This window comes from Rhamphochromis longiceps, linkage group LG19 (genome assembly GCF_057381845.1).
Source record: "Rhamphochromis longiceps isolate RC_006_pf linkage group LG19, R_longiceps_female_GT1.1, whole genome shotgun sequence".
Classification (NCBI taxonomy): domain Eukaryota; kingdom Metazoa; phylum Chordata; class Actinopteri; order Cichliformes; family Cichlidae; genus Rhamphochromis; species Rhamphochromis longiceps.
In genome coordinates this window covers 10,657,194-10,670,849 of record NC_140575.1, presented here as the reverse complement: position 1 = coordinate 10,670,849, position 13,656 = coordinate 10,657,194, and the positions used below count along the sequence as shown (strand labels likewise).

The 13,656-nt window shown below is 47.5% G+C and overlaps 1 protein-coding gene across 4 annotated transcripts in view; it reads right to left on the bottom strand.

Annotated features, from left to right (window-relative positions):
• Nucleotides 1-7,035: 7,035 nt before the first annotated feature.
• The window catches only part of mipol1 (mirror-image polydactyly 1), a 48,179-nt gene continuing 41,558 nt past the window's right edge, over nt 7,036-13,656 (bottom strand). For 3 of the 4 annotated variants that reach the window (XM_085391845.1, XM_085391843.1, XM_085391847.1), the window contains 2 exons: nt 9,596-9,769; nt 7,036-7,335 (listed from right to left, as the gene is read on the bottom strand). In XM_085391845.1, the coding sequence (XP_085247971.1) occupies nt 7,269-7,335; nt 9,596-9,769 (241 nt within the window). In that variant the 3' untranslated portion in view covers nt 7,036-7,268. The remainder of the gene's footprint in view (nt 7,336-9,595; nt 9,770-13,656) is intronic. The other variant, XM_085391844.1, reaches the window with a different exon arrangement.

Sequence of the window (13,656 nt, the reverse complement as noted above, 5' to 3'; positions counted from 1 at the left end):
GTCGCAAGGTTGGTAAACCTGTGGCTCGAGCAGGAGGAAGAAGAGTTCCACCGCGCTGTAGAAGCCAGGCTACAGCAGCTACTCTCTGCACACTCCTGGCTGCTAGACTCACTTCACCCGCTGGCACGGGACTTCCTCCTTCATGAGCTGTACCTTCGCCCTCCAGCCGCTACCGCTTCCCAACCCAGCCCGGCGGTGAAGATTTTGCCCGGCCCGCTGGAGGTTTTGCCCGGCCCGCTGGAGGTTTTGCCCGGCCCGCCGGAGGTTTCGCCCGGGAGGAAGCGACGATCGCGCCGTCGGCGCGTCGCCCCACAGCCGGAGAGTAGGACTTCGGAACTGCCGGCTGTGGTGAGTGGAAAAGACACTCCGTCTGTTTCGCCAGCTCGAATGACTGTTTATTCCGGGGCTGTGTTTGTTGAGCCAGCTGCCCAGCAGGTAGCTCAGTTAGCCGCCCAGCAGCCACTAGCTCTGTTAGCCACTCAATCGCCACCTCCATTACAGTCACAGCCAGACCTATTAGACACTTGGTTACAATCCATAGCTCAGTCAATAGCTCTGTTGGCAAGAGGACTCATCAGCTTTATTATCAGCTCAGCCACCTATTCAGCCACCATCTACACCAGCTCCGCCTGTATTACAAGTCGAGTCCATCCAACCGGAAAAGCACTGTATTTCACCTGTTCATGTCAAGCAGAGAGACACACCACATAACGCAGTTGTCAGTCCGCAACAGCTGGCCAGCCCAGAGACTGTGACGCACTCCAGGGCCTCCCCAGAGGCTGGGTCCCAGCCCCCGGCCGACTCTGGACCCCTGGAGATTAAGAAGCCAGCTGAGGACTGTATCCGGCTGTCGCTGCCCGAGCTGGGTCAATGCTCTGTGCAGCTGCAGTCTGCCTTGTGTTTGCCAGAGGCCCGTGCGCCTACTGGTTCTGACCTGTGTGTTCCAGGGGCCCCGGTGCCTGCTGGTTCTGAACTGTTTTCGCTGGGGGGCCCGAGGAGCCCATCCAGCCTCCTGCTTCGCCTGCTGGGGGGCCCGAGGAGCCCGTCCAGCCTCCTGTCTCGTCAGCTGGGGGGCCCGAGGAGCCCGTCCAGCCCCAAGACCCATCATCGCCACCAGCTGCAGCCTCTGTGTCTCCATCCTCGCCAGCTGCGGCCTCTGTGTCTTCACCCACGCCTGGCCCAGCCTCTGCTTCTGCTTCAGTCTCGTCTGGTCCAGCCTCTGCTTCTGCTTCAGTCTCGTCTGGTCCAGCCTCTGCTTCTGCTTCATCCTCGCCTGGTCCGGCTCCAGCCTTCGTGTCTTCAGCATCGCCTGGCCCGGCTCCAGCATCCTCGTCAGCATCGCCTGGTCCGGCTTCTGCTTCAGCTTCGCCTGGTCCGGCCTCTGCTTCAGCATCCTCATCAGCTGCCTCGTCTGGTCCAGCCTCTGCTTCGGTCTCGTCTGGTGCTGCGACGGCCACGCCACCTTCGGGTCCCAAACTGCCGCCTCGACATCGGCGGTCATCTGCCAGGCCGCTGGTGGAGCGTCATCGTCACTATGGACGACCTCCTAGACGCCGCCGTTGCTGTCCGCACGGTCGGCCGCCTGAACTGTTTCCTCGTCACCGCCGTTGCTGTCCGCACGGTCGGCTGCCTGAACGGTTTCCTCGTCGCCGCCGCTGCCGTGTGCACGGTCGGCCCCCTGAACTGCCTCCGCTCCGCCACCGCTGCCTTCCACTCGGTCGGCTTTCGGAGCTGTGTCGCCGACGTGGCCGGCCTCAGAAGATAAACTGTCCTGGACTTCTGAGCTGTGAGCCTCTGGGCCGGCCTCCTGAACTGTGTTTTGTCCTAGTACTCCAGCATGTGTGTTTTTGTTTTGGACAATTCCCTCGGTCCGCTGGAGCTTGTTTTGTTCGGTGTTGGTCCCTCCGTCCTGGGCCCCCGCCGCCCGCCCTGGGTTGGTCGTCTGTTTTTGTTTTGGGCTGTCTGGAGCCAGCCCTTGGAGGGGGGGTACTGTCATGGTCCTGGGTCGTTGACCCAGCGTTTTGTGTTTTGTGACTATTTCCCTCTGTTCTAGTTATTCTGTGTCCTCCCCCCTTGTGTCCGGTTCGGGTTCTAGATTTCCTGTTTTACTTTGTAGGTCTGTGTCTCGTTATGCCCATTAAGTTCCAGCTGTGTCCCCTCCTGTGTGCCATTTCCTCATTACCTGGTGTGTGTATTTATAGTTGGTGTCTGCCTGTGCTCCTCGTCGGCTCGTCTGCGTTCATCCATGTATCACTGCGTTCCTCCGTGTAGCTCTGCATTCTATGGTGTTTCGTTCCTGTCTCTGCATCTCTCTGCCCCGCACCCCTTTTGTATGGTCTCAGGTTTGTCTTTAGTTTCTCCCAGTTTAGGTTTGTAATTGCTCATGTTGAGTTGCCTGTTTTTGCCACCACCACCACCTTGTAAATAAACATCACTCTGTCATCAGTTCGCTGCATCTTGGGTCCTCCTTTTCCTCCACACCACACGGCTCCCTCCGCCAGCCGTGACAGTGACAGTGTGAACGGCACAAATCCGATCTGGGTCACTTTCGTGTGTGTTACTGAATCCGATACATATCCGATGTTTTAGAAAGTGACTGCTGTTTGATGGTCATGTCGCATTAAATCTGTCTTTTACGTCACTGACACATGACAGACGCCAATTATCAGCGCCGAAGAAGACATCACGAACGCTTCCTGTCCGTCCAGTACAACTGTTGGGAAGACAACGTTGGAGAAACGTGAACATTTTATTTGTACTGCATAATCTGCAGATTCTGACAGAAATCTGCAACTATCCTTTGAAGCACCGTTGCTCTAAAACAGAATTAAGGATCATTATTAGGTTATTTACATTATTATGTAAATAACAAAATAACTTAAAGCAAAAATTGGGAAACGTAAAGTCCGAAGTCTTTATATTAAGGGCCATCAGTCAAACAATATTGTTTGTTCTGGGTCTAAACAGAGCGCGCTGTGTGTGACGTCTTCTTTTGCGCATGCGGCCGCTTTGAGCGTTCACACTAGAGCACAGAAACAGCTTTAGTGAAGGTTACAAATGATCTTCTTATGGCCTCTGACAGTGGACTCATCTCTGTGCTTGTCCTGCTAGACCTTAGTGCAGCATTTGATACTGTTGACCATAATATCCTATTAGAGCGATTAGAACATGCTGTAGGTATTACAGGTACTGCACTGCAGTGGTTTGTATCATATCTATCTAATAGACTCCAATTTGTGCATGTAAATGGAGAGTCCTCTTCACACACTGAGGTTAATTATGGAGTTCCACAGGGTTCAGTGCTAGGACCAATTCTGTTTACATTATACGTGCTTCCCTTAGGCAGCATCATTAGAAGACATAGCATACATTTTCACTGCTATGCAGATGACACCCAGCTCTATCTGTCCATGAAGCCAGATAACACACACCAATTAGTTAAACTGCAGGAATGTCTTAAAGACAAAGACCTGGATGGCCGCTAACTTTCTGCTTCTTAATTCAGATAAAACTGAGGTTATTGTACTCGGCCCTGAAAATCTTAGAAATATGGTATCTAACCAGATTCTTACTCTGGATGGCATTACCTTGGCCTCCAGTAACGCTGTGAGGAACCTTGGAGTCATTTTTGACCAGGACATGTCCTTCAACGCACATATTAAACAAATATGTAAGACTGCGTTCTTCCATTTGCGCAACATCTCTAAAATTAGAAATATCCTGTCTCAGAGTGACGCTGAAAAACTAGTTCATGCATTTATTACTTCCAGGCTGGACTACTGTAATTCATTATTATCAGGATGTCCAAAAAACTCCCTGAAAAGCCTTCAGCTAATCCAAAATGCTGCAGCAAGAGTCCTGACAGGGACTAGAAAGAGAGAGCAGATTTCTCCTGTTTTGGCTTCCCTTCATTGGCTTCCTGTTAAATCCAGAATTGAATTCAAAATCCTGCTCCTCACATACAGGGTCTTAAATAATCAGGGCCCATCTTAGCTTAATGACCTTGTAGTACCATATCACCCTATTAGAGCACTTCGCTCTTGCTCTGCAGGCCTACTTGTTGTTCCTAGAGTATTTAAAAGTAGAATGGGAGGGAGAGCCTTCAGTTTTCAGGCCCCTCTTCTGTGGAACCAGCTTCCAGTTTGGATTCAGGAGACAGACACTATCTCTACTTTTAAGATTAGGCTTAAAACTTTCCTTTTTGCTAAAGCATATAGTTAGGGCTGGACCAGGTGACCCTGAATCCTCCCTTAGTTATGCTGCAATAGACGTAGGTTGCCGGGGGATTCCCATGATGCATTGAGTTTTTCCTTTCCAGTCACCTTTCTCACTCACTATGTATTAACAGACCTCTCTGCATTGAATCATATCTGTTATTAACCTCTGTCTCTCTTCCACAGCATGTCTTTTATCCTGTCTTCCTTCTCTCACCCCAACCGGTCGTAGCAGATGGCCGCCCCTCCCTGAGCCTGGTTCTGCCGGAGGTTTCTTCCTGTTAAAAGGGAGTTTTTCCTTCCCACTGTCGCCAAAGTGCTTGCTCATAGGGGGTCATATGATTCTTGGGTTTTTCTTTATATCTATGAAGCGCCTTGAGGCGACTTATGTTGTGATTTGGCGCTATATAAATAAAATTGAATTGAATTGAACTAGAGCGCGTTTGCTGTCGCATTTTATTTGTAGTGTGAACGAGCAGACAAAAAAAATCGGATTTGATCAAAAAATCGGAATTGAGCATTAAGACCTGCAGAGTGAACGTAGCCTTAGAGATGGGGTGAGGAGTTCATCCACCCAGGAGGGGCTCAGAGTAGAGCCGCTGCTCCTCCACATACAAAAGAGCCAGCTGAGGTGGTTCGGGCATCTGACAAGGATGCCTCCTGAGGGCCTCCCGGGTGAGGTGCGTACAAGAAAGTGTTTGAACGTGAAAACGATCCAACGCATGAACCTGAACTCAGTATTTGTTCATGTTTGCACGTACACGTTTGTAAAATCGTTTGACATGAGCTCAGACTGCTCACGTGTTTGTGTGTGGATCGGAGCACGCACACGTGCACACAAATCCCTGCACACGTCTGTCAATCAGAGTTTACACTGGTGGATCGTATCCTCACTGCTAAATATTTCACAGTTAGTGAAAGTGACTGGGAACGACAGCAGCTCAGGCACGACGAGCTCGGCCACGTGAAATCAGCAGGTCAGCAGAGGCTGAGGATCACGGTGCTCAGAGGTCTTGACTTTCTGGAGAGTTAATCGCTACAGTCCTCCAAACTTCACGTGGCCTTCAGATTAGCTCAAAAACAGCGTGCAGAGTTTCACGGAATGGGTTTCCACGGCGACCAGCTGCAGCCAAGCCTCACATCAACGCAAGGCACTAGGGATGGGTACCGGTGTCCGGTGCCATGATGGCACCGGTTCTGACATAAACAGTAGTAACCAGACCGAAAAGCAGCGCACATTTCGGTGCTTTATTTCGGTGCTTTTTTTTCCTGAGCTGTGATACACTTCTAGCCAATCATTTTACGTTTCCGAGGATAGTAGGCGGGCCCAGGTATGTACTTTCTTTTAGAGCAGAGCTACAGATTAAAAATGCCCAAGGCGAAGCGGTCAAAAGTCTGGCTGTACTTCACAGCAAAATATGCAAACTCAGCAGCCTGCAACAAGTGCTTTAAGCTGATACTGTGATACTGTCAAAGGAGGTAACACCTTGAATCCGATGAAACACCTGGCGACGCATAGCGGTTTTTTTAAAAGCCCAGAAATGCGCCGTATTTGATAGCTTGCTGCGAGACCTCACACCGAGCGCATCTACTGCGGGTGGGTTGCCTGTTATGCAACATCCTCCAAAAACACGAAGAGGAGAGTCCTGGCCCCTAGCCCTGCCAGTGTAGCAGAAATGATGACGGATGATGATGCAGCAGCAGCCGTTCTTCTCTGCGTGAGTAGCTTAATGTTGTTCATGTGTAATTTACATTGAGTAGGCTAACCACGTTATTACATTAATGCATGTAAGGTGAACTAGCAAACATCATCATAGCTACATGCGGCTGTCTTCTTGTTTGATGGCAGATGCTCCCTTCACCCTGGCCCAAAAGGCTAAAATGACCAAAGAAAAAGTGGAAAACAGTTAAACATGAGAGGTTTAGGACAAAGTTTGTGTTTTTTCCATTGTTTAAGCACTGCTTCCAGCCAAGAGTGATACCATAAATCCCCTATAGCTGCAGAAAATGCTAACATTGTTATCTTTTTACAAATAAACAGCTGAACATGAGAGGTTTTTGGACAAAGTTTGTGTTCTCCATTCTTTAAGCACCGGTTTGAGCACCGTTTAAGCACCGGCACAGTTTCAAAAGTACCGATTTGGCACCGGTATCGGATAAAACCTAAACGATACCCATCCCTACAAGGCACACAGCGGAGCAAAGCACGGCGCCACTGTACTCTAGAGCAGTGCTCTCTGGGACGACCGATCAAACTCTGGGTTTGGTGGTTGCCAGGAACGGTACTGGTCCGACTGCACTGTGCCAGGTTTGGTGGAGGCGGGGTGATGGTGCGGGGCGGAGCAGGACGCCTCCTCGGCTAGGAGAGCTCAGAATACTGAAGTAGTGTGATATAATTACTCCTGTGTATAAACCGCCGCCCCTCTTGTAAAGCGGGTGTCTACATGCTTACTGTGGCCGAGCTCTCTGCACTCACCCTTGACTGCTGGTTTATGCACAAAGGGCAAAAAAGAACCTTGAACCTTGATGGCGTGACAGAAGAAGAAGAGCGTGCTCAGGGCGCCATGTGACCGAGCCAGGAAACTTGTCAAAGTTAAATTTTAATTAGAAGTTTTGGGAACACGAAGTCAGAGCGGCTTCATCGCGGTTGTCACGGTGATCCTCAGAAATGAAACCGAGCAGAGATTCAGTTTAAAACAGGCGAATTTAAGAAGAACCTTAAATCAACACAAGAACTAAAAGACACTGATCTCCAATTAAAGACCCTGGGGGAGGGGCGGGGCTCTCTGAAACTCCACAATCAACCAATCGACCAATAAACCATCAGGAAACAGAAGTCACGGCATCACTGTTTTATTAAACAACAAAAAACATTTGATTGATTTTAAAATGTCAGAACAACAAAAACGTTTGATTGAGAGAAAAATTTCATTCATGATTCCGGAAAGTTTGAAGCTTTTTTGGGTTTTAGAGCCGAAGCTAAGACGACGAGAAGGAAACATCATCATCGTCACTGAGCTGCTGCTGTCTTCACTGATCAGGACATCCGGCCGCTCAGATGACAGCGCGGACACTTCCTGTTCCAACTTTCTTCCTCAGCACCTCGACCAGACGCTCCAACCTGAGGAGAAAGATTTCCCGTTAGTGACGCTGAACTCTGATGTTCTGACGAGGTTTGTAAGAGCTCGGTGATGATGATGGCGGTGATCCTCTGTGGCCACTGCTCTGATGCTGTGACCTCAGTTCTCTGACTAACGGGAGGAAATGATGAGGAAAGTGAGAGGAAGATGAAATGTGTGTGTGGGGGGGGGAGCGACCTGAATGACTTTCCAGCAGTCGGCGATGCTCGCTCACTCTCACTCTCTCTAAATCAAATTAAACTTCCCTCTGTAATACCCCCCACCCCCACCCAGAGCAAATATTCCTCTCCGCTGTTCAGAAACTTGGGAGGCTCTTCAGCGCCATGCGCCCCCCCGCTGGCAGCCAAATTAGAGCGGAAAGCCACGGGTTTGAGCCCAGGAGGACAGTGCGGGACGCAGACGGACGACTTAAGCTGTTTTCATCATGAATCTCATCCCTTCATCTTCAACTGATGAGCCGCCGCGCCGCAGCAGAAGAAGAAGTCACGTTATCCGGCGTCGGAGCGCCATCCTGCAGGAGCAGGAATCTGACGGATTAATTCTCCTCATCGGCTCGCCGCAGACACTCGCACACCCTCGTCTGCTGAATATGAATCATCACACCAAATCTCCTTAGTCCCACATGCTTAACCGGTCTTTGAACGCCTCCCGGAGTCTGTGAGACTTTCCGAGGCAACTTCACCGATCGGTCACTGTGCTCTCGCCGGACTGTCCAGAGAACCAGCTTATTGATCACCTGCACAAGAGATCAGTGAGCCAATGAACAGGTGACAAGGTTTGCACCTGGATAACATCTGTCAGGAGAAATCAAACATCTGGCTCTCTCTAGGAGTCTCACGGCTGAGTTAGGACCTCGTCTGACCTCTGACCCTCAGGCACAGTTATTTCCCGATCGATCAGCTCGGATCGTCAGCCTGTTTCAGGCTCTCGGCTCAGAGTCACGTGCTCCTGCCGTTGATGAAGAGCAGCGCAGAGATAAAATCTCCTCAGACTGAAGAACAGCTACTCAGATGTTGCTGCTAATTTAAACCGCAGCGGATTTCAGGGTCCTACGAACTTTTATTTGTGATGTGAACAAGGAGACTCGCCGGGAGCCTGAAAGCGTCATCATTCTTGCCGACCTGTCCCAGCAAGCTCTGAGGGTTCAGTACCTGCCCGTCACACCTGTGGGCCACAAACAGCAGCTCACCTGATGTTTCCTGACAGCTGCGAGGCAGTTCAGTAATCATTATTAATAATACATAAAGCCATGTTTCAGAGCTCACCACTGGCAGGCTGTCCGCACAGTTCTCTGTGACGACATCAAACAAAAGAAAGTTTATTTTGTTTGATGGACATTCTTTAGGTAAACCTTTCCTCTGCGTCAAACGTGATTGACACCGTCAGCTCACCATGAAACGCCACCACTGGAGTCTCCACCCATCATTTCGAATGATTTTAGAGACACGGTTTCTAAAATCATGAGAAATAAGCCGGGCACGGCTCTGAACGCTCGAGGAGAAGACCTCGCCATCGTCAGAGCTGAGGGACATCTTCATGCAGAAAAACTTCTTCAGGCTTGCCGGGCCGAACCGCAGAGGTCCGAGTTTGGTTCCTGTCATCATAAAAATCCTCTCCCACAGTCTGCAGAGACTCTCAGCCGTTGCAGGTCTTTAAAGCTCGGTTCAGTCTGCAGTAAAATCGGCCCTCTGGACCTGAAACTGGGCTGAAGCTACGCTGCAGATTCTCTCGAGTTTCATTCCTCTGTTTTTGTTCTTCTTCTGAGCAGCAGCGTGTGATTACTGTGCGATGAAGAGGAGGAGTGCTCTAACATTAAGCTACTGTTATGCACCAAATGGGTAAAACTGATGTTCACGTCTCCCAAACCTTAAAAAATCAGATTCGATTAATTTGAAGAACTGTTAGATTCACTCTGATACAGACACAACGACGCGCTGCGTCTGCGGCACGGCGGCAGCTTCATGAGCAGAACCGAAACACCAGTCGCCACAACATTAGGACCACGTACCTAATGTTGTGTGCCCCCCCAACGTGGTGGCATGTCACACACGGTGGGGGGGGGGGTTCTCCCGTTTTCTGTTCTCCTGTAGACTCTGAGCTGATTGATGACTTAGCGTGACATCAGCGTGTTTCTGTTGTCATGGCGATTGCAGCAGAACATACAAAAATATTATACATGGCTTCAGCAGCAGCAGCCAATCAGAACAGAGAACGCAACAAACAGGAAGTGAAGGCTCTGACCTGCGCACTTGCTCAGTGGCCTCTCGCTCTGCCTCCTGGCAGCGCTGAAGCTCCGCCTCCACGCTCTGCTTCTCCTTCATCAGCTGCTGCAGCTTATCCATCAGGGGTGGGGCCTCAGGAGAGACGCTATCAGCTTGCAACGAGGGCTGGGAGGGCGGGGCTAAGTCCTGAGATCTGAGAGGGGAAGAGGAGGACGTTCCTGTTAAACTGACAGTCAGAGTGCATGCTGGGAAAAAAATGGGTTTATTATATATTTATTTTATATTTTCAGAAACTTAAAAATATGAAAACGATTCTTTATAATAAATAAATAAAACAAACTGGCTAACAGGTAAAAAAGTGATGAAGAACCAGTGAGCTTCCACACGTTCACACATCCAACTGTAAACACTGAGGGAAACAGACGTCGACCAGCAGTTTATTTAAAAAGCACTTAAATAAAAATGATTCAGAGGCGGCAGTGTGACGTGAGCTGCAGCACATCAACAGGTATTATTGATTATTATTGATTATTGAGCTTCAGACGGCTTTAAAGCTGCTGTGATCGTCAGCGCGAAGCAGCTGATAAATAATCGATCGGTGGGATATCGATAGGTGCTAGGTTACTTAAAGGTAAACAGACAGGTCAGAGGCACTGTTGGCCAAGTTACTTTGAAAAAGTAATTAATTATAGTTACTAGGTTCTTCTTCAAAAAAGTAACTGAGTTACAAGATTCTAAAGGTATTTAATTACTTGAAAAGTAACTATTGTGTTACTTAAAATAAACGTTTAACCCTCTGAGGTCCAGGGTATAATTGGCCATTTTAACCACTTTGATGTTTCCTCCACATTTCACCTTTAAAAACTGTTTATTTGCCGTGTTTGGTCTCATCCTTTTCAGCACAACCTCACGTGTCTGAATTTACAGTCATGTTTTCATTCTGACTACTGTATTAACAACATTGATCTAGAATCAGACAAAAAACAAAATCTGAGTAGAAAAAGTTATTTTTTACTGTAACAACCACAAACATGTTTATTGAATCATATTTCATAACTTTAAATGCAAATATTTGTCAGTTTTAAAATCTATGCACAAGTTTTGCAAACAAAGTTATTTGCAGCCATTTACCTTTTACCCTTTTTTTTTAACCACTTAAACTGTTTACAGAACAATCAGCTGTTCTGCATTTAATAAGACAAATTATTTGTGCCACTCCAAACACGCTAAACGTCACAAATCTCTCACATCTCGCTCTCTCTTTTTCCACTCTCTCTCTCTCTCTCCGTCACTCCTAAATCTTCCTCCTGTTCCTAAACAACAAACGTCATGTTGCCATATCATTTTTTGATTGGTTGACATGGTGCATTGTTCCACCAACATGAACGGGCTGTTTTTTTGTTTTGTTTGAGCAGAGAGGTCTCGCTGCTGTCCTTAGACAGTAAACGTGAAGCTATTCAGGAAAAACAGGCGTATAAATTGTTTATCACGACTCTGGTTTTACTGGCCCATCAACACCGTTTATAAACTGGTATACGTCACCTTGTTGCTTTGTCATCTTGGTCATGTGATTGTTTACCACAACTACTTTATTCTTCCTCAGTCAAACAGCAGCACTCATGCGATTGTTTTGCCTCCTGAGCTCCAGGTGTTGTGCTAGACAGTGATCGTGATCGCGGTCCGCGGGAGTGCGCAGCTGCTTAAAGCTGCAGCGTCCAGATTACTTACAGCTACTTCCTGCAGCTGATATAAGCTGCAATAAACTGAACACAGCTTCAACCGTCTGTTTGGTGAAAAATAGTAACGCGACCGCATTTTGTTGTTAGTAACGGTAACGGCGTTGTAACGATAGGAATGGTAATTAGATTACTCGTTACTGAAAAAAGTAACGCTGTTATCCCCATCACTGGTCAGAGGTCAAAGTTCAGACCAAATTAGAAACAGAACACTTTAAAAACAGAAGAGAGGAACCAACAGCATCGTCGTCAGGACCTTCAGCAGTTTTCTGATCCTCGTGCTGCATCTGATATTTTCTCACTTCATCACACTCGACCGCTTCAATTCTGCTGAAACGTTTTCCATGTTGGAGCAGGACGTCCTAAAACTTCAATTTGTGGTTCAGCACAGCTCATATAAATCCATAAAACTGAATGAAAGGAAAACAGGAATACAATGCATACTAGGGCTGGGCGATATATCGAGTTTCTTAAAAAATATCGATATATTTTCATACGAGATATAAGATGTGACAATATCGTTTATATCGATATAGTCTATGTTACGTTATAATTATACTTGTGGAGCCGCAGGTTTGCCTCTCTTTCGTCCACTTTTGTCTCTACGCAACGTTACTCGGCCTCGCCTCTCCTTCACTGAACACAACTCCCCCTCCCCCATAGCTTCACCTGCAGGCAATGACAAGATGAAAGCGGAAAATCTCCGTTAGCGAGTTACCGCGGATCGCCCCGTGCGTGGGGCTGGACGGCGTCAACGTGTTAGCGAGCTAACCGCGCTAATGACATGCAGCCCGGAGGGGCTGCACGGCCTAAAATCCTTTCATTTTCTCAAAAATCGACAGTGCGCCTTATGTATGAATTCTGGTTGTGCTTACTGACCGCGAACCGATTTTATGTGGTACACAGCGCTCAGCAATCTGTCAAAAATGTTTTATTATGACTTTGCTAAGCTACGGAGCTGCACCGCTTGATGGATTGTCGGAGGATTACAGCTACCGAGGAGGAGCCTCGCGGAGTGATACGTACTGTGCTTCAACGTAATATTACCGTACTGTGTGTGTATAAGGACCACAAATGGCACCTGTTCAGAGACGTGGTGCAGCTTTGAAATCTGTCTCTTTGTTATTATGCTCAGCGTCTATTAGTTTACATTTTGACTGCACAATTATGAGCTTTTTGTTATGCACAAAAACAACATTGTTTTCTTTTATTTATGGACCATGATTATTTAATAAATGCTGATAATTTATTTTTGAGTAATTTCTTCATGTACATCTACGCTGTATGTAAATAAAAGTGCCCGTGTGACATCTGGGACACAGTGTGACTAAGAACTCTCTTTTTGTTCTTAACTTATGGCTTTAAAAAAAAAAAAATCGAGATATGAATTTTGGGTCATATCGCCCAGCCCTAATGCATACACACAGTGTTAATATCTGAGAATATCTTAGTGATAAGCACCGTTTGAAACATTTAAAGAGTAAACACACAAAGAAAACCACTGATGAGCGGTCACAGACGCCGCTGCACCTGTCCGAGAGTCTGCAGAAACCATTCCTGAATCTCAGACGTCGACATCAGCGAGAGACATCTCTCCAACTTCATGGTGACAAAGCAGACACCCGACGTCACACAATATTACATCGAAGGCACAAACACAAAAACACGTCCGACGGGAACAGAAGAAAGCGCACCCTGTCTCACTTTGTTATACACATAAAAAAATAATTAGACTCTCAGCAGGTTTTAAAAATAAGTCTGTACAACCTCACACAAGCAACATATCACTTATTACTGGGTGGCTGTAGCTCAGGTGGTAGAGCAGGTCATCTACTGATCGGAAGGTTGGTGGTTCGATTCCCGGCTTCCCCTAGTCTGCATGCCAAATATCCTTGGGCAAGATACTAACCCGAAATTGCTCTCCGATGCATTCATCGGAGTATGAATGTGTGTGAATGTCAGTTGTGTGAATGGGTGAATGCACAAGTTGTGTAAAGCGCTTTGAGTGCTCAGAAGAGTGGAAAAGCGCTATATAAGAACTAGTCCATTTACCATTTACCATTACTGGGTATCCTCGCTGATTCCTATAACGCCTGGATTCAGCTTCTGATCATCTATCAGTACTGACACTGTGAGACTTGATCAGAGGTGTGAGCATCGCAGCAGAGGCCTTTGTGTCCAAGTAACTGAGGATAAAAACATGAAGCAGATTTTCCTGGCCTGGCTTTTTATAGCACCTTAAAATAAAACCATGAATCAACATGTGAACCTGATGCTGCTGAAGTGAAGCAGAGTTACAGAGGTGTGATTACAGCTGAGCAGTCATTTGTAAAAGTTTAGATGT